Source organism: Dermacentor variabilis, chromosome 10 (assembly GCF_050947875.1).
Source record: "Dermacentor variabilis isolate Ectoservices chromosome 10, ASM5094787v1, whole genome shotgun sequence".
Classification (NCBI taxonomy): Eukaryota; Metazoa; Arthropoda; class Arachnida; order Ixodida; family Ixodidae; genus Dermacentor; species Dermacentor variabilis.
The window spans coordinates 63,133,470-63,154,920 of NC_134577.1; the positions used below are offsets into that span (position 1 = coordinate 63,133,470).

Genomic DNA, 21,451 nt, shown 5'->3' on the forward strand with positions numbered 1-21,451 from the left:
ACATAACATAAAAGAAACAAAATTTAAGAGTAGGTAAATACGTTTCTTCTGTCTAAAAGCACCACTACTTAATTTCCACCATGTTGTCTTTCCTTGCATTCAGGGATCTAAACCAACCAGGCCTGGCGAAGTAAGTTTAATCTCATTCCACTATCCGAGTTTGGCTCTTCCACTGCTGATGAATGTTACAGTCATGCCTTCCCATTACAAGAAATGGAAGGCTATGGCATAAATCGGAAAGTTAATGCTGGCTCTATTGGTTCCTTCATTCTAGTTGCCAAAAACTACAGAAGCAGGCGCGGTAAGTTCCAGAAAATGAAACCTAGTGCTTCTTCCAACAGTTGTCTCCGTGTAAATTTTCGTGTAGACTTAGGTTAAAAATTAAATTTAGGGATTCCAGTTTTGTCCTGCGCAATGAAACCCCAAAATCTATTGTCCGTCCTTCTTTATTTCTGTATGAACAGGAAACCAAACCAACTGGCTCTGGTGCTGTAAGTTCGACTTTACTCCACTCCATCTATTCTATGTCTAGAATGTCTAATATCAAAAAAAAAGAATCTGGGTGCTCATATTACATGAGCGCAAGGATGACCTTGTATATAGGAGCGATGAAGCTTGCTCTACTGGTTTGTTGTTTCCAGTGGACAGAATCTACAATACCAGGCGCGGTGAGTTTGTCGCAAAGAAATGCAGCTTTTTTTCATCATCTTGCAACGTATGGAAAACTCGGTACATAACATAAAAGAAACAAAATTTAGGAGTAGTTAAATACGTTTCTTCTGTCTAAAACCACCACTACTTAATTTCCACCATGTTGTCTTTCCTTGCATTCAGGGATCTAAACCAACCAGGCCTGGCGAAGTAAGTTTAATCTCATTCTACTATCCGAGTTTGGCTCTTCTACTGCTGATGAATGTTACAGTCATGCCTTCCCATTACAAGAAATGGAAGGCTATGGCATAAATCGGAAAGTTAATGCTGGCTCTATTGGTTCCTTCATTCTAGTTGCCAAAAACTACAGAAGCAGGCGCGTTAAGTTCCAGAAAATGAAACCTAGTGCTTCTTCCAACAGTTGTCTCCGTGTAAATTCTCGTGTAGATTTAGGTTAAAAATTAAATTTAGGGATAGCAGTTTTTTCCTGCGCAATGAAACCCCAAAATCTATTGTCCGCCCTTCTTTATTTCTGTATGAACAGGAAACCAAACCAACTGGCTCTGGTGCTGTAAGTTCGACTTTACTCCACTCCACCTATTCTATGTCTAGCCTGTCTCTTATCAAAAAAAAAAAATCTGGGTGCTCATATTACATGAGCGCAAGGATGACCTTGTAAATAGGAGCGATGAAGCTTGCTCTACTGGTTTGTTGTTTCCAGTGGACAGAATCTACAATACCAGGCGCGGTGAGTTTGTCGCAAAGAAATGCAGCTTTTTTTCATCATCTTGCAACGTATGGAAAACTCGGTATATAACATAAAAGAAACAAAATTTAGGAGTAGGTAAATACGTTTCTTCTGTCTAAAAGCACCACTACTTAATTTCCACCATGTTGTCTTTCCTTGCATTCAGGGATCTAAACCAACCAGGCCTGGCGAAGTAAGTTTAATCTCATTCCACTATCCGAGTTTGGCTCTTCTACTGCTGATGAATGTTACAGTCATGCCTTCCCATTACAAGAAATGGAAGGCTATGGCATAAATCGGAAAGTTAATGCTGGCTCTATTGGTTCCTTCATTCTAGTTGCCAAAAACTACAGAAGCAGGCGCGGTAAGTTCCAGAAAATGAAACCTAGTGCTTCTTCCAACAGTTGTCTCCGTGTAAATTTTCGTGTAGATTTAGGTTAAAAATTAAATTTAGGGATTCCAGTTTTGTCCTGCGCAATGAAACCCCGAAATCTATTGTCCGCCCTTCTTTATTTCTGTATGAACAGGAAACCAAACCAACTGGCTCTGGTGCTGTAAGTTCGGCTTTACTCCACTCCACCTATTCTATGTCTAGCCTGTCTCTTATCAAAAAAAAAATCTGGGTGCTCATATTACATGAGCGCAAGGATGACCTTGTATATAGGAGCGATGAAGCTTGCGCTACTGGTTTGTTGTTTCCAGTGGACAGAATCTACAATACCAGGCGCGGTGAGTTTGTCGCAAAGAAATGCAGCTTTTTTTCATCATCTTGCAACGTATGGAAAACTCGGTACATAACATAAAAGAAACAAAATTTAAGATTAGGTAAATACGTTTCTTCTGTCTAAAAGCACCACTACTTAATTTCCACCATGTTGTCTTTCCTTGCATTCAGGGATCTAAACCAACCAGGCCTGGCGAAGTAAGTTTAACCTCATTCCACTATCCGAGTTTGGCTCTTCTACTGCTGATGAATGTTACAGTCATGCCTTCCCATTACAAGAAATGGAAGGCTATGGCATAAATCGGAAATTTAATGCTCGCTCTATTGGTTCCTTCATTCTAGTTGCCAAAAACTACAGAAGCAGGCGCGGTAAGTTCCAGAAAATGAAACCTAGTGCTTCTTCCAACAGTTGTCTCCGTGTAAATTTTCGTGTAGATTTAGGTTAAAAATTGAATTTAGGGATTCCAGTTTTGTACTGCGCAATGAAACCCCAAAATCTATTGTCCGCCCTTCTTTATTTCTGTATGAACAGGAAACCAAACCAACTGGCTCTGGTGCTGTAAGTTCGACTTTACTCCACTCCATCTATTCTATGTCTAGCCTGTCTAATATAAAAAAAAATCTGGGTGCTCATCTTACATGAGCGCAAGGATGACCTTGTATATAGGAGCGATGAAGCTTGCTCTACTGGTTTGTTGTTTCCAGTGGACAGAATCTACAATACCAGGCGCGGTGAGTTTGTCGCAAAGAAATGCAGCTTTTTTTCATCATCTTGCAACGTATGGAAAACCCGGTACATAACATAAAAGAAACAAAATTTAGGAGTAGGTAAATACGTTTCTTCTGTCTAAAAGCACCACTGCTTAATTTCCATCATGTTGTCTTTCCTTGCATTCAGGGATCTAAACCAACCAGGCCTGGCGAAGTAAGTTTAATCTCATTCCACCATCCGAGTTTGGCTCTTCTACTGCTGATGAATGTTACAGTCATGCCTTCCCATTACAAGAAATGGAAGGCTATGGCATAAATTGGAAAGTTAATGCTGGCTCTATTGGTTCCTTCATTCTAGTTGCCAAAAACTACAGAAGCAGGCGCGGTAAGTTCCAGAAAATGAAATCTAGTGCTTCTTCCAACAGTTGTCTCCGTGTAAATTTTCGTGTAGATTTAGGTTAAAAATTAAATTTAGGGATTCCAGTTTTGTCCTGCGCAATGAAACCCCGAAATCTATTGTCCGCCCTTCTTTATTTCTGTATGAACAGGAAACCAAACCAACTGGCTCTGGTGCTGTAAGTTCGGCTTTACTCCACTCCACCTATTCTATGTCTAGCCTGTCTCTTATCAAAAAAAAAAAATCTGGGTGCTCATATTACATGAGCGCAAGGATGACCTTGTATATAGGAGCGATGAAGCTTGCGCTACTGGTTTGTTGTTTCCAGTGGACAGAATCTACAATACCAGGCGCGGTGAGTTTGTCGCAAAGAAATGCAGCTTTTTTTCATCATCTTGCAACGTATGGAAAATTCGGTACATAACATAAAAGAAACAAAATTTAAGATTAGGTAAATACGTTTCTTCTGTCTAAAAGCACCACTACTTAATTTCCACCATGTTGTCTTTCCTTGCATTCAGGGATCTAAACCAACCAGGCCTGGCGAAGTAAGTTTAATCTCATTCCACTATCCGAGTTTGGCTCTTCTACTGCTGATGAATGTTACAGTCATGCCTTCCCATTACAAGAAATGGAAGGCTATGGCATAAATCGGAAAGTTAATGCTCGCTCTATTGGTTCCTTCATTCTAGTTGCCAAAAACTACAGAAGCAGGCGCGGTAAGTTCCAGAAAATGAAACCTAGTGCTTCTTCCAACAGTTGTCTCCGTGTAAATTTTCGTGTAGATATAGGTTAAAAATTGAATTTAGGGATTCCAGTTTTGTCCTGAGCAATGAAACCCCAAAATCTATTGTCCGCCCTTCTTTATTTCTGTATGAACAGGAAACCAAACCAACTGGCTCTGGTGCTGTAAGTTCGACTTTACTCCACTCCATCTATTCTATGTCTAGCCTGCCTAATATAAAAAAAAAATCTGGGTGCTCATATTACATGAGCGCAAGGATGACCTTGTATATAGGAGCGATGAAGCTTGCTCTACTGGTTTGTTGTTTCCAGTGGACAGAATCTACAATACCAGGCGCGGTGAGTTTGTCGCAAAGAAATGCAGCTTTTTTTCATCATCTTGCAACCTATGGAAAACTCGGTACATAACATAAAAGAAAAAAAAATTTAGGAGTAGGTAAATACGTTTCTTCTGTCTAAAAGCACCACTACTTAATTTCCACCATGTTGTCTTTCCTTGCATTCAGGGATCTAAACCAACCAGGCCTGGCGAAGTAAGTTTAATCTCATTCCACTATCCGAGTTTGGCTCTTCTACTGCTGATGAATGTTACAGTCATGCCTTCCCATTACAAGAAATGGAAGGCTATGGCATAAATCGGAAAGTTAATGCTGGCTCTTTTGGTTCCATCATTCTAGTTGCCAAAAACTACAGAAGCAGGCGCGGTAAGTTCCAGAAAATGAAACCTAGTGCTTCTTCCAACAGTTGTCTCCGTGTAAATTTTCGTGTAGATTTAGGTTAAAAATTAAATTTAGGGTTTCCAGTTTTGTCCTGCGCAATGAAACCCCACAATCTATTGTCCGCCCTTCTTTATTTCTGTATGAACAGGAAACCAAACCAACTGGCTCTGGTGCTGTAAGTTCGACTTTACTCCATTCCATCTATTCTATGTCTAGCCTGTCTAATATCAAAAAAAAAATCTAGGTGCTCATATTACATGAGCGCAAGGATGACCTTGTATATAGGAGCGATGAAGCTTGCTCTACTGGTTTGTTGTTTCCAGTGGACAGAATCTACAATACCAGGCGCGGTGAGTTTGTCGCAAAGAAATGCAGCTTTTTTTTCATCATCTTGCAACGTATGGAAAACTCGGTACATAACATAAAAGAAACAAAATTTAAGAGTAGGTAAATACGTTTCTTCTGTCTAAAAGCACCACTACTTAATTTCCACCATGTTGTCTTTCCTTGCATTCAGGGATCTAAACCAACCAGGCCTGGCGAAGTAAGTTTAAACTCATTCCACTATCCGAGTTTGGCTCTTCTACTGCTGATGAATGTTACAGTCATGCCTTCCCATTACAAGAAATGGAAGGCTATGGCATAAATCGGAAAGTTAATGCTGGCTCTATTGGTTCCTTCATTCTAGTTGCCAAAAACTACAGAAGCAGGCGCGGTAAGTTCCAGAAAATGAAACCTAGTGCTTCTTCCAACGGTTGTCTCCGTGTAAATTTTCGTGTAGATTTAGGTTAAAAATTAAATTTAGGGATTCCAGTTTTGTCCTGCGCAATGAAACCCCAAAACCTATTGTCCGCCCTTCTTTATTTCTGTATGAACAGGAAACCAAACCAACTGGCTCTGGTGCTGTAAGTTCGACTTTACTCCACTCCATCTATTCTATGTCTAGCCTGTCTAATATAAAGAAAAAATCTGGCTGCTCATATTACATGAGCGCAAGGATGACCTTGTATATAGGAGCGATGAAGCTTGCTCTACTGGTTTGTTGTTTCCAGTGGACAGAATCTACAATACCAGGCGCGGTGAGTTTGTCGCAAAGAAATGCAGCTTTTTTTCATCATCTTGCAACGTATGGAAAACTCGGTACATAACATAAAAGAAACAAAATTTAAGAGTAGGTAAATACGTTTCTTCTGTCTAAAAGCACCACTACTTAATTTCCACCATGTTGTCTTTCCTTGCATTCAGCGATCTAAACCAACCAGGCCTGGCGAAGTAAGTTTAATCTCATTCCACTATCCGAGTTTGGCTCTTCTACTGCTGATGAATGTTACAGTCATGCCTTCCCATTACAAGAAATGGAAGGCTATGGCATAAATCCGAAAGTTAATGCTGGCTCTATTGGTTCCTTCATTCAAGTTGCCAAAAACTACAGAAGCAGGCGCGGTAAGTTCCAGAAAATGAAACCTAGTGCTTCTTCCAACGGTTGTCTCCGTGTAAATTTTCGTGTAGATTTAGGTTAAAAATTAAATTTAGGGATTCCAGTTTTGTCCTGCGCAATGAAACCCCAAAATCTATTGTCCGCCCTTCTTTATTTCTGTATGAACAGGAAACCAAACCAACTGGCTCTGGTGCTGTAAGTTCGACTTTACTCCACTCCATCTATTCTATGTCTAGCCTGTCTAATATAAAAAAAAAATCTGGGTGCTCATATTACATGAGCGCTAGGATGACCTTGTATATAGGAGCGATGAAGCTTGCTCTACTGGTTTGTTGTTTCCAGTGGACAGAATCTACAATACCAGGCGCGGTGAGTTTGTCGCAAAGAAATGCAGCTTTTTTTCATCATCTTGCAACGTATGGAAAACTCGGTACATAACATAAAAGAAACAAAATTTAAGAGTAGGTAAATACGTTTCTTCTGTCTAAAAGCACCACTACTTAATTTCCACCATGTTGTCTTTCCTTGCATTCAGGGATCTAAACCAACCAGGCCTGGCGAAGTAAGTTTAATCTCATTCCACTAACCGAGTTTGGCTCTTCTACTGCTGATGAATGTTACAGTCATGCCTTCCCATTACAAGAAATGGAAGGCTATGGCATAAATCGGAAAGTTAATGCTGGCTCTATTGGTTCCTTCATTCTAGTTGCCAAAAACTACAGAAGCAGGCGCGGTAAGTTCCAGAAAATGAAACCTAGTGCTTCTTCCAACGGTTGTCTCCGTGTAAATTTTCGTGTAGATTTAGGTTAAAAATTAAATTTAGGGATTCCAGTTTTGTCCTGCGCAATGAAACCCCAAAACCTATTGTCCGCCCTTCTTTATTTCTGTATGAACAGGAAACCAAACCAACTGGCTCTGGTGCTGTAAGTTCGACTTTACTCCACTCCATCTATTCTATGTCTAGCCTGTCTAATATAAAAAAAAAATCTGGCTGCTCATATTACATGAGCGCAAGGATGACCTTGTATATAGGAGCGATGAAGCTTGCTCTACTGGTTTGTTGTTTCCAGTGGACAGAATCTACAATACCAGGCGCGGTGAGTTTGTCGCAAAGAAATGCAGCTTTTTTTCATCATCTTGCAACGTATGGAAAACTCGGTACATAACATAAAAGAAACAAAATTTAAGAGTAGGTAAATACGTTTCTTCTGTCTAAAAGCACCACTACTTAATTTCCACCATGTTGTCTTTCCTTGCATTCAGGGATCTAAACCAACCAGGCCTGGCGAAGTAAGTTTAATCTCATTCCACTATCCAAGTTTGGCTCTTCTACTGCTGATGAATGTTACAGTCATGCCTTCCCATTACAAGAAATGGAAGGCTATGGCATAAATCGGAAAGTTAATGCTGGCTCTATTGGTTCCTTCATTCTAGTTGCCAAAAACTGCAGAAGCAGGCGCGGTAAGTTCCAAAAAATGAAACCTAGTGCTTCTTCCAACAGTTGTCTCCGTGTAAATTTTCGTGTAGATTTAGGTTAAAAATTAAATTTAGGGATTCCAGTTTTGTCCTGCGCAATGAAACCCCAAAATCTATTGTCCGCCCTTCTTTATTTCTGTATGAACAGGAAACCAAACCAACTGGCTCTGGTGCTGTAAGTTCGACTTTACTCGACTCCATCTATACTATGTCTAGCCTGTCTAATATCAAAAAAAAATCTGGGTGCTCATATTACATGAGCGCAAGGATGTCCTTGTATGTGGGAGCGATGAAGCTTGCTCTACTGGTTTGTTGTTTCCAGTGGCCAGAATCTACAATACCAGGCGCGATGAGTTTGTCGCAATGAAATGCAGCTTTTTTTCATCATCTTGCAACGTATGGAAAACTCGGTACATAACATAAAAGAAACAAAATTTAAGAGTAGGTAAATACGTTTCTTCTGTCTAAAAGCACCACTCCTTAATTTCCATCATGTTGTCTTTCCTTGCATTCAGGGATCTAAACCGACCAGGCCTGGCGAAATAAGTTTAATCTCATTCCACTATCCGAGTTTGTCTCTTCTACTGCTGATGAATGTTACAGTCGTGTCTTCCAATTACAAGAAATGGAAGGCTATAGCATAAATCGGAAGGATAATGCTTGTCCCATTGGTTCCTTCATTGTAGTGGCCAAAGACTACAGAAGCAGGTGCGGTAACTTCCAGAAAATGAAATTTAGTGCTTGTTCCAACAGTTGTCTCCCTGGAAATTTTCGTGTAGATTGAGGTTAAAAATTAAATTTAGGGATTCCAGTTTTGTCCTTTGGATTAGAACAACTCTTCTTAATTTCTCTATGTACAGGAAACCAAACGAACTGGCTCTGGTGCTGTAAGTTCAGCTTTACTCCACTCCATCTATTCTATGCTTAGTATATCGCGTATGAAAATGAAATTCAGGCTGTTTATAATACATGAACACTAGGGCGACCCTATACGAATGGATGGACGTGGTGAGCGTCTCCTTTGGAAAGGGGTTGTGGTTTCTACCCCGAAGCTGCCGTTATGTTATTGCCTAATGTTCTATTTATTTTAGGGAAAAAACGAATGGCAAAAGAGACCCACGATGAATTCTGAGAGCGAAACTTTCTGAAACCCTATTATGAACTTCATTTTTGTACGCCTCCTTTGTTGTTTTTATTTCCCTACTTTTCTTCCATGAACCTTCGAATTTCCTCTTGCTAATCTCCATTGCGGACATGTTTACTTTCCCCCCTGCTCTTGCTCAACCCAAGGGCTTCAAGCAGGCCAGTGATACCTAAATCGACCGCGAGACGGATATCTTCAAATTCGAATAAAATATCCTCCGTCGTTTCCCTAGCTTTACCGCAGCAAGCACATGCTTTTTTTCCTTCGTATATCTCGCTTTATAAGTACGTGTTGCAAGCCTTCCTGATCTGGCTTCGAAAAATGCTTTTCCTATACAGATACCCCAACACTGTCCGAGCCCATTTACTTTCTTCCATATTCCTGAGTCGTTCTTCGTCATCAATTTTACTGTGAGCTTCTCTTCAAAAATAGTCTGGCCCATATCACACCGCACAGCTTTATTTGTAGTTTTGCTGTGATCGCCCAATGCGAGGCGGCCCACAGAACTTTGGTTGCCATCGAGTCCTGATTGCACCCCTGCTTTCAAGCAAACAACCGCATTTCCAAAGGCAAGTCCTGGAACCATTACACCTTTCCGCATACCCAAGAGCACCTCGTACCTAATGTATCCCCATAGCGCTCTGTGTTTTTTTAAGGCAGAATTTCTCTTCCCATTTTCTGCTATTGCTGTTTTTGTGTTTCCAGTTTCCATATATCTATTGTTCTTGTTTATCCATATAACAAGGTATTTGTGTTGTTTTACGCCAGTTATTACCTGGCCCGGCATGGTCAACGTGTGTTGGCTGTTTTCATTGAATACCTTAACGCCTAATTGTTTAACGCTAAATTTTAGACTTAACTTGTCGCCCTCCTGTCCAAAGACGTTGCATTTCGGTTTGCTTGTTAGCTAGCAACACAATGCCGTCCTCATAAAAGAAACCTAGACGCTTCCAATATACTAGTGTATCCCTCTTTTTGTACAATAGATTAATCCCAAAATTACTTCCTTCTAGCGCACTCTCTATCCTGACCGCTTACATCATAAACATCAGTGGGGATAAAGGGCACCCCTGCCGCAGTCCCTTGTTGATAACTTTCTCCTCGACCCTTATTCCTTCCCATTGAATGAAAACAGTATTTTCTAGGTAAATCTTTGAAAAGCTGTAGGCAATCGTCACCTAAGCCTTCCCCTTCGATTATATCCAACAAAATGTTGCGGTCTACATTGTCATTGGCTCCTGAAATCTCTAAAAAGGCCACATATTACGGTCTGCTTTCTACTTTTGATATTTCGATACACTGAGTAAGGACAAATAAGTTATCGTCCAAACACCTACCTAATCTGAAGCCATTCTGAGGTACTCCCAATATGCTATAATTTTCTGCCCATGCTTGCTTCTTTAACTTAATTACCAGCATTGCTAACCTGTATACTACCTACGTAATGGCCAACGGTCGATAAGAGTTCTCCCCTTACCGTTATAAAAATTAATTCATTCTTCTTTGTCCCAAACTGTCAGGTATTAGTCTATCTTTTAGACTTTCATCTACGGCTGTCCATAGAGGTTCCTTACTTTTGGGACCTAGTTCAATTATCAGTCTAAAGAGAACCGAGTTTTGTGGCTTTGCGCTTCACAATTTTCTCTTCGGCTTTCTTCCAGTTGCAATCTGTCAGCTCCTTTTCCCTCTGGTTCTCTTTCGTGCTCGTTTTTTCCTCAACTACAACCTCGATATTGCGTTGGAAATATTCGGATTCTATTTTTCGGACGTCATTTATTGCCGCGTTCCCTCCCAGTTTGTTTCCATCTTCATCTGGGATATGTTGTTGTATTGTTGACTTTCTGACTAATATTGTTATGTGGTTCCAAAGTAGTCTAGGTGCGGCATCTTCTTTCTCACGTATTTTTGACAACCAACGTTCCCTTTCACCTTTTACTTTTGCTTGCACCAGTATTTGGACCACAGACTTTTTCTCCTGGTATATTTCCGATTTTCTGGCTACTTCATCCTATGGCAACTGCACTTTATTGTCTGCCTGTGCTCTCGGTATGCTTTCTATCGTTCGGCGATCGCTTCTCGTATTTCCCTGTCGGACCAGCTTTTGGATTTCTCTTTCCTTTCCGAAGAATATGTTGCTTCTCTTTCCGTATTTCTGTCGAAATTACCTTTAGAAGGTTACTATATTCCCCGCTCCTTGCTTGGACATTTGCCAGGTTCTTCCTCATCTCTTGGGACTATATTTGTTATTTGTTCAGTGTTAAAATTTCGACTGGCCATTTTGCGCTCCTTGCTCTATTTCCCAACTGCATATCCCGTTTTCGAAATGATGTGTTTATGGTCACTCCCTATGCTTGTATACCCTTCCTCGTCAATGACCATTTCTCTCAACTCTTATGAATTCCCTCTGTCATCAGAAAGCAATCAATGGTCGATTACCGGTATCCCGCTTCGCATGTGATCTTCCCTTCATATCTAAGCCCTGTATTCGCGATAACGAGGTTATGTTGGTCACAAAGATTTAGCATTGACTTCCCGTTGCAGTCGGCATAGCCATCTGGATCCTGTATGTGGGCATTCATGTCACCTAATAGGATAATTTCGGCATCATTTCCGAATCCCTTAATATCAGTACTTAGGCATTCCACAACTCTTGATTCTTCTCTGCACAATTATTTCCGGTCCACAAATACGTCCCCCCCCGTCAAGTTTTCTTTCCAGTTACTGCACGTGATAACGAAAGATGCTCTTGACATGTTGAATTTACTCTGTTCCATTTGGCTCCTTGATGGACGAGTATTCCGCCTACTACCCTTTCCTTTCTTTCCAATTTAGTTCTGTTGCGCCCTTCCCAAACATAATTCCCAATCACCAGCGGCTCTACCGAGTATCTAAAGTGCGTTTCTGTAACCGCATGTACCATTGTTTGTTCTCTGTTTAACTGCTCCTCAATCTCTACCCACTCTTTCTTTCTTCGGTAGCCCTGCATGTTTATGTAGCTTATTGCATGGCGAGGAGTCATTCTTCTTTTCCTCCTTTTTCTGTTATTGACGGCGAAGCTGTTCTGAGATAACTCTAGGGGACCTTCTTCATTACTACCTGCAATGGGTTCCTGAGCGCCCATGGGCCCCCTAAAGAAAGCAACAGCGTGACCAGCAAGTCACCAGCCCACTTCTCGTGCAAGTCTGTAATTGAAGGGGATCCCCCGTCTCGTTTAAAACCACTTCGACAACTTCGACAACTTCGAAACCTTTCTCTCGGCTCATTTTCCATATCGCTTCATTCGAAGCCAGTACGGCTCTTCGTACGTGACTGTCACGTACAGGCTCCTGCGGCACCGTGCACACCACGATCTGCACCTGACGGGACAGATCGTGAAAGGCGTCAACCCGCTTCGCAAAGCGCTAGGGTAGTCCTGTCCCTTTCCTGTTTAGGACGTCATATAGCCCATCTGCTATTATGAAAACGCTGCTCACGTGGGCATTTTGCGCGAGCTTTGCTTTTGCTCACTCCATGACAGCGCCCAATGTTCGTGTTGGAAATATCCGTAACGCCAATCTTTTGTCACTTTTCACCCTCCCCACAATTGCCTCTAAGGACCTAGCCAGGTTTGAGTCGCCAGCGATAATCACCATTTCACTCTCTCTTACCTGTCCCTGCTTGCCCTTGTCCTTTTCCGCGTGATTCCGACTTTACAAGGGGCATTGACCCCTGCTCTCCTGCTTTTTTTGTATGGCGGCCTCAAGGTGGGTGCCGCTCTTTCAAGCTACCCCCTTCCCGCGTTGCACGCATTTCACGTGCTTTGCTGACACTCCGACTCCTGTAACGCCGGCAGACTGCGTTCCATTGTCACGACCATTCTCAACAAGATGGGGGCCCTGTTCAGCTTTTCCTAGGCTGCTTGAAGTCTCTCTTGCACCTCATGCTCCATATTTAGCTCATTTTGAGTTCTTCGACCTGGTTCACAAGCTGATGCTGGAAACCTTCCATTTTCATTAGTCTAGCATCGACATCACAGTGTCTTCCGGTTGACAAGATTTCTTCATTCTCATCCACCCTCTCGTCTGCCTTGAGGGGCCCCACGCACACTAGACGCATTCCCGGCTTTCTTACCATGTATTGCGTGGTTTTTCTTTAATGCAAATACGACAATATTCCGAAGCACGCGCCTTCTAGCAAAAACAAATTAAACTGCCACAAAATAATTCTCACCAATGTTTCGCAAGCAATCAATGCCCCACAGACTTAACGTACGCCACGTTCTTGCACGTGTTCAACCACGCGGCCACGTTCTCACTTTCCTACCACAGCAATATTCCCGATACCAAAGCACGCAGAGTAAAACCACAAATAGATATCAGTCTTTCCACGTCCAAACTACTGTTTAAAGGCTATAAAGAATTGACGTCCCACACGGTTGCACGTGCTGAAGCACGTGGCGCGTAAGGACGCTCGGACTATCCTGCAAAACCAAATATACACGAAACACACTCGCGCACACGAAAAAAAGAGAGAGAAAAAGCTAGCTAATTGTCACTTAAAGGCTAAAAAAACCAGCAAATCAAAAACAGAAGCAAGTTCAAAGCATGCACAAAGAACTTGTTTACGTCGCCGCTATCGAGCCCTGGAAAAACACGTCCGTCCACCACAAACACCACACATCGCATATTATATATATATATATATATATATGTAATACATCAAATATATCTATTTACTTATTTCTTGATTTGTGATACCCTCAAAGTACACAGTTGTACATTGCAGGGGCGCAAATACATTGCAAGAGTAAAAAATACAGGATTAGTTCTAGGAATTCACAGTTCAGGGAAGAAAAGAGATATGAAACAACTAGTAATGCATTCATAACAACCAACAAAGAGACTTACATAATATGAAAAATACAGAAAGAGTACACTCTACCAAGAAGACACTGTTCACGAATAAGTACGTAATTATGTTATTTGCCATCATACATTATTTTATCTTGATTAGTGCATTCTTAAAAAGTGCGGGGTCACTGATGCTTAATAATGGCGTAGGTAGTTTATTCCTGTCGATTGAAGTCCTAGGAAGGAATGATTGTGAGCACGCGACGGTTTTATGACGGGGTACGTTAACTTTATGCATGTGATCGTGACCAGCCGAATAATAAGGCGCAGGGTGGATCCAAAGAGGGCGAAGAGATGCATTGTGGTAGCAGATTTTATGAAAAAGGTAAATGCGTGACTCCGTTCTGCAAAGAGATTATAATGGGATTTGAAGGGTACTCTTCATTAATGTAGCACTAGCTGTGTGATGATAGTTAGCTATATATATATGATGAAACGAACAGAGTGATTTTCCACTGATTCGATTTCGGTAATAAATGTGATCTGATGAAGATCTTAAATGGATTAGGCATATTCTAATTAGGGGCGGACATTTGTTGTCTGCAGCAGCCGTTTGAATGAAACAGGAGCAAGCGAAAAATTTCTCTTCGAGTATACTAAGGAGCGGTTAGGTTTATATATTAGATATTGTACATGCTGCTTCCAAGAAAGACCGCTAGTTATATGAATGCCAAGATAACGGTAGCATGTAACGGATTGATGGGGTGGTCATTGAGGGCGTGGGAAGGGCAAATTGTGTTAGAACCAGAAATCCGCATAGATTTGCATTTATTGATCTTAAGTTCCATGCATCGTCATGCACCAATTAGTTATGTTATTTAAATCAGATTGAAGGGTAGTTATATCAGAGTCATTAGTTAGTTTTCGATATATAACAAAGTCGCCACCGAATAAACAAATTTGTGAGGAAATGTTATCAGGTAAATCGTTAATATATATTAAAAAGAAAAGAGGACCAAACCCAGACCTTTGTAGAACACCGGATGCAACTGGAACCGCATTAGATGTGGAGTCATTAGTTACAACAAATTGGGAACGAGACGAAAGGAATGATTGAATCCCTCTAAGTACTCCCGGGTGCGCTTGGTTTGTGTAGTGGGAATACATGTTTGACCTTGTTAAACGCTAGCGAAAACTGCAAAAATATGCAATCAGTCAAAAAACCGGTATCAAGATATACATGCAAGTCATTAGTGAAAGTTACCAGCTGAGTGCCACAATAAGATAATTTTTGAAAGCCATGTTGACTGTTAGAGAAAAAAATTGTTTTCTGCAAGAAATTTTACAAGATAAAGAATATTATATATATATATCTAAAGCTTACGACATTTCGTCCTTCGCCACGGGGCCCCTCGCGAACTTCAGAGCCATAGAGGCCGCGCCTTTCTTTCCCATACTTTGAAGGCGCTGCTCGACGAATGCCGAATCGTTCACCGCACCAGTACAGCGTACCATCCACAAACTAACGGCATGACCGAGCGCTTCAACCGTACTCTCGGCGGTATGCTCTCCATGTACGTCGCCTCTCATCATTCAAACTGGGACCAAGTTCTCCCTTTCGTGATGTATGCGTACGATACTGCGGCCCAAGCAACTACTGGTTTTTCTCCTGACTTTCTCCTATACGGACGAGAACCTTCTACTACGCTCGACACCATTCTTTCATATACACCTGACACGTCCGAAAGTAGTCCGCTATCTGAAGCTGCTCGTCATGCCGAGGAATGCCGCCAGCTTGCCCGCTCTTTTTCCACCGAGGACCACTGACAGCAGCAATCCCGTCAACCGGCCGGCCGTTCTGCACCAACTTTTTCGCCTGGCTCTCTCGTATAGCTTCGGCTACCCGCTACTACACCCGGCCTCTCCTCAAAACTTGTCGCAAAATACCTAGGAGTCTACCGCGTTCTGGAGCAAACGTCCTCCGTCAATTACATCGTAGAGCCCCTCACGCCATCGACGGACCTACGCCATCGGGGCCGCGAACTTGTCCACGTCTCTCGTATTAAGCCGTACTACGAGCCAATAGTAGTCTCCTCGCCTTAAGCCGCCAGGATGGCGCCTTCTTCTGCGGGGGGCGATTGTAACGAAGAAGAGTAGCCCGCCTGCGCCACAGCACAATCGCTACCGGCATGAACTCGTGGTTGCTGTCTTTCGCCGAACGCTTGTGACGGCTACCCGTTCGAGCCCGTTGCCAATTAATCTCTTAGCATATGCTCCATTATTTTGCACGGTACGGAGGTAATCGATATGGGCCTGCAGTTAAAAGGATGCCGAGTTTCAATAGATTTGTGGATCACAATAAACATTGCTAATTATCACATCATCAGGTCAGTATAATAATCATCACAAACATCATATATATATATATATATATATATATATATATATATATATATATATATATATGCGATATTTTCCCTCTAACTGTTTGTTCTTTCCAGTGGCCAGAATCTACAATACCAGGCACGGTGACTTGCTCGCAATGGAATGCAGTTGTTTTTTTCACCAATTTACCACATTTGGCAATCTCATAATTTATTACAAAAGGCACAAATGTTTAGAATAAGGACAAACGTTCCATCTGTGTTAAAACACAATTGGTTATTTTCCATCATTTTGTCTTTCCTTGCATTCAGGGATCTAAACCAACCAGACCAGGTGCAGTAAGTTGAATCTCACTTCACTATTGCAGTGTATGTCTTGTCTACCGCTAATTAATGTTACAGTCGTGCGTCCCACTTATAAGAACTCGAATACTATGGTATAAGCTCGAGGAATAACACTGGCTCTATTGGTTTCTTCTTTCTAGGGGACAGGACCTACTGAACCAAGCACGGTAAGTTCCACGAAAGGAGTTGAGTTCTTGTTCCAACATTTGTCACCGTGGATCATCTCGTTTATAGTGAGATTCAAAAGTGAATTCAGAGATGGCGCTGTTGTCCTTGCAGTAAAACCCTGATATATTCTCAGCCATTCTTTCTTTCACTATATACAGGAAACCAAACCAACTGGCTCTGGTGCTTTATGTTTGACTTGATTCTACTCCCTCTATTCTGTATAGCATACATTTTATGGAAAAAAAAAGAACACGCTGTTCCTATTACATGAACACAAGGACGGCCTTATACTGGGTGTCCTAGTTAACTTGGACCAAGATTTAAAAGAAAACGGGAGCTCTTGAGAATTAGCTCTGAACGCATAGTAGCCGTAGTCGTGGGTACTTACAGCCAGTATTTTTTTGCATCACAAAGTAATGATTAATTACTGCTTTTAATTAGCCAATTTTTAATTATTGCTTGAATCACAAACATGTAAATTACAAACTGGTAGGTCACCCCTAATAACCTCCGAATCAAGCATTTGTTTCGTCCTCAGCTTTGCCCCGTTGTCTTTTCCAAGAAAAAACAAAAGCGCGCGAAATATCCAAAATTCCAAACAGGCACGCGCTCGCGCGCTGCTACTCCAGCGCTCCCAAGCGAATAGCCACGAATACACGGCTTTACTAGAGGCGGCACCTCGATACAGGCCTTCGCGCTATGTGATGGTCGCGGCATCATGAGGACACGCCGCTGGTCCATTGATAAGCAGAGCTGAGCTGTAGGGGGCTGGAGGGGGAAGGGGAGGATTTAGAAGCCGGGAAACCATGACGGCGCACTTGGGACTGCAATTTTGCGCACTCATCTTGTTCTTCAGACAGGCGCCCCCGGAACGTATGTTCCCGTTGTTCCCTTTAGCAATACACAGAAACATTGGGCAGGTCATGTCCATCTAATGGGTTTTGGCGAATCTGTAAGGCCAGCATGTGCTGTTACGGTTTACGTAAATCATTTCTGCTTGACGTGTCAGTGCGTAGGGAATAACGGGAGACCTCAACGGTGCCATGCCATTGACCTGCTCCTCAAGAAGACATTAATGTCGGTCAAGTCCTTCACCAATGATCAGAAGCCTAAAATAATCCTGGCTCTGGGGGTGGAGTACGGCGATAAGAGGAAGACAACCAAGGTATCTGGATCTGGCATTGTGGAGGACGGCTTAGCCCGTCAACAATGCTTACAACGTACGGAGTCCATTGCGAGACGGGTATCTTCACAAGAAAACGACACAAGCCTGTGACGTTAGTTCAAGAAGCGGAAACAGACGTTTTGGCATTCTTTGCTGCTAACGGTCACGGTAGTTGGCGCGATGGCGCTGTGGAGGCCGGAACCTCAAGGACATCAGTGTGGAGGATTTAAAAAAAATGTCATATGCACCCGTACCATGTAGATCTTCATCAAAAACCTGAAGACCGAGATCTTGAAAACAGCCCTGACTTTGCCCCTGGGGTTTTCACGAAATGTGAAGAGGAACCAGACTTTCTCACTCGCCTGCTTTGGAGGGATCAGGCTAATTTCTCCGCGCACCTGTTGCATATTTCACATATTTCCCGGGCTTTTGTTCTTCCATGAAAAAAACAAACCAGGCACACTTCAGCACGAAATAAATGCTTGATTGTGGGGTTAGATTGCCCTACCACTTTATAATTGACGTGTTTCCGATTCAAGCAATGCTAAAAAGTTCGCTAATTAAAACAATTAATACTTCGTGATGAAAAAAAAAATACTGGCTATAGGTGCACACGAATGCCGCTACTATGCGGTCGGTACTATTTCTCTAGAGCTCTTGGTTTTTTTTTTAAATCTTGGACCAACTTAGAGGGACACCCCGTATATAGAAGCGACAAAGCTGCCTCTACATGTTGTTTCCAGTAGCCAGAATCTATAATACATGGTGCGGGGAGTTGCTCGCAATGAAATGCATTTTTTTTCACCACGTTACCATGTTTGGAAATCTCGTGATTAATTAAGACGAGACAAAGTGCAATGCGTTTTCGCTCTGTAGAAATCGCATTCCTCATTCTCCACCATTCGTTCTTCGTTGCACTGGGGGGACCTAAACCAACCACGCCAGGCAGAGTAAGTTTTATGTCATTCCACTAAAGCAATGTATGTCTCACCTACCGCGAATGAATATTACAGTCGTGTGTACCCCTTATACGAACTCGAAGACTATAATGTAAATGCTAGTAATAACAATGGCTGCATTAGTTTTTTCGTTCTAGTGGCTAGAAGCCACTGAACCAGGCGCGTTACGTTCGGCGAAAATAAATTGATTTCCTGTTCCAACAGTCATTACCGCCGATGTTCTCCTAATATATTATAAGGTTATAAAGTAAATTCCAAGATTGCACTTGGAGTAACACCCCAAGTAATATTGTCCACTCTCCTTTCGTCCAATATATGCAGGAAACCGAACCAACTGGATCTGCTTCTGTAAGTTTGCCTTGATTACATTCCCTCCATTCTATGTCCAGCACATCGCTTATTTAAGAAAAAAATCTGGCTGTTCCTATTATGTCAACACAACGACGACTTTAGATATAGATGCGATAAAGCTCGCTCTATCGGTTTGCTGCTTCCAGGTGCCAGAATTTACAACACCAAGCGGGGTGAGTTGCTCGCAATATTATGCAAATTTTTCCCCCGTCCTTTCGCATTTGGCAACATCGTAGTTTACTATAAACGGGACAATTCATTATAATAGTGAAATACGTTTCCTTTCTGTAGAAATCACATTACTTGTTTTCCAACATTTGTGCTTCGCTGTATTCAGGGATTTAAACCAACCACACAAGGCAAAGTAAGTTTTATCTCATTTTACCATCACAATGTATGTGTCGCCTACCGCTAGCGAGTATTGCTGTCGTGCGTCCGCGTTATATGAATGGGGAGACCATAACACATTGTATAAATAGCGCTGGCTGTTGGGGTTTTTTTTTTTACATTCCTGTGGCCAGAATATACAGAACAAGGCGAGGTATGTTGCACAGAAAGAAAGGGAGTTGCTTTTTGAACAGCTGTCCCCCTCGATGTTCTCGTAATTTGTAATCATGTTGAAGAGGAAATTTAAAACGAAGTTTTTTTTTTCCTTGGATTAAAACGCCAAGATTTATTGCCCATCCTTCTATGTTTCTATATGTACAGGAGACCCAACCAACTGCCTCTGGTCCTGTTACTTTTGCTTGATTCCACTCCGTCTATTCTATGCCTAGCACATCGCTTATCAAAACAAAAATCAGGCTGTCCTTATTATATCAACGTTAGGACGAGTTTACGCATTGAAGCGATACAGCTGCCTTTGTAGGTCTGTTGATTCCCGACGCGGTGAGTTGCTTTGAATGGAATGCAGTTTTTTTTCGCCATCGTACGGCATTTGGCAATATTGGATTTTTTTAAAAGCTGGGCACAGCGTTGGAATACAGAAATACGTTTCTTCCGTGCAAAGACCCCAATCCTTATTTCCCACAATATTGTCTGTCATTGCATTCAGGGATCAGGACCTACCAGCCTAGAATCAGTAATTTTATCTTACTCCACTACCAATAATTTATGACTCGTCTAGTGCAATTGAATATTCCAATTGGCTGTTCCACTTATACAAACTCAGAAACCATAATATATCTCGGAGGGACAACGCAGAATCTGTTGGTTTGTTGTTTCTAGCGGCTAGAATCTACTGAGCCAGCCGCGCTAATTTCCTCGAAAGAAATAGAATTTCGTTTTCCACAGTTGAAGCTCTCGTAATATGTAATGAGGTTCAAAGGTTAATTTAAAGAGAGCACTTTTGTCCTTAAAGTAAGAATATACGATTTATTGTCTACCACTTCTTTCATTTTATTTAGGAACCATCTGGCCCTGCCACTGTAAGTATGGCTCAGTTCCACTCCTTCTATTCTATGCCTAGCATATAGCTAATGAAAATAAAACCAGGCTGTTCTTATTGTCGAAACAGAAATAGAATCTAAGATATGGAATTGATATATATATGCCTCTATCGGTGTGTTGTTTCCAGTGGGGAGAATCTACAAAACCTGGCCCGGTGAGTTTCCCGCAAGTTAACGTCGTTTTTTTTTTTTTCACCATTTTGCCGCATTGCAATCTCGTAACTTGTTCTAAACTGAACGAATTATTAGAACAGGGAAATACGTTTCCCCAGTGTAAAAAAACCCCTATTCCTTATTTCCCACCATTTTGTCTTTCTTGCATTCAGGGACCTAAACCTACCAGGCCAGGCCCAGTAAGTTTTATCCCTTTCCATAATCGTTAATGTACGCCCCGTCTACCGCTAATGAATAATGCGGTCGTGCGCCCCACTTCTACAAACTGAAAGAGCATAACATAATTCAGCTGAATAATGCTGGTTCTATTGACTTCTTGTTTTCAGGGGTCAAAGACAACCAAACCTGGCGCGGTAAGTTGCTCGAATGAAGTGTAGCTTCTGCATCCACAGTTGTCTCAGTTGCAGCTTTTGTAATTTTTTATAAGGGTTCAAAAGTGAATTCTGAGAGAACACGTTCCTCTTTGGAGGGAAACGTCAAGTTGTATCCTGCGCAACTCTTTCTTTCAGTGCGTACACTAAGCCAAGCGAACTGGCTCTGGCTCCGTAAATTTGGTTCAATTCCGCTCTCCGTACTCGTGCCTTGGATACCGCTGATGAAAATTTAACGAGGCCGTTCCTACACTATGAACACAAATGCCATCATATATATATATATATAAAGTGGATGGGGCGGCCTTTATCGTTTCCTTGTTTCCAGCCGCCAGAAACTATGAAAACAGTCACGCATTAGCTCGCATAGCAATACTTCCTTTTTTTGGCCCTGTTCCGGCTCTTGACTTTGGTATTGGCTGGTATTATACTTTGTTATAAACTTGCCAAGTCATTAGAATGAGTGCATAGATTTGCTCTGTGTAAACAAGCCCCAGCGTTCTGG

The 21,451-nt window shown here is 41.9% G+C and overlaps 1 protein-coding gene across 1 annotated transcript in view; it reads left to right on the forward strand.

Moving 5' to 3' along the window:
- Positions 1 to 21,451, forward strand: part of LOC142560631 (uncharacterized) — a 223,655-nt gene that overhangs the window by 146,149 nt on the left and 56,055 nt on the right. The window contains exons 21-27 of the mRNA XM_075672856.1: positions 16,451 to 16,477; positions 18,924 to 18,950; positions 19,100 to 19,126; positions 20,360 to 20,380; positions 20,530 to 20,556; positions 20,728 to 20,754; positions 20,902 to 20,928. Of these exons, the coding sequence (XP_075528971.1) occupies positions 16,451 to 16,477; positions 18,924 to 18,950; positions 19,100 to 19,126; positions 20,360 to 20,380; positions 20,530 to 20,556; positions 20,728 to 20,754; positions 20,902 to 20,928 (183 nt within the window). The remainder of the gene's footprint in view (positions 1 to 16,450; positions 16,478 to 18,923; positions 18,951 to 19,099; positions 19,127 to 20,359; positions 20,381 to 20,529; positions 20,557 to 20,727; positions 20,755 to 20,901; positions 20,929 to 21,451) is intronic.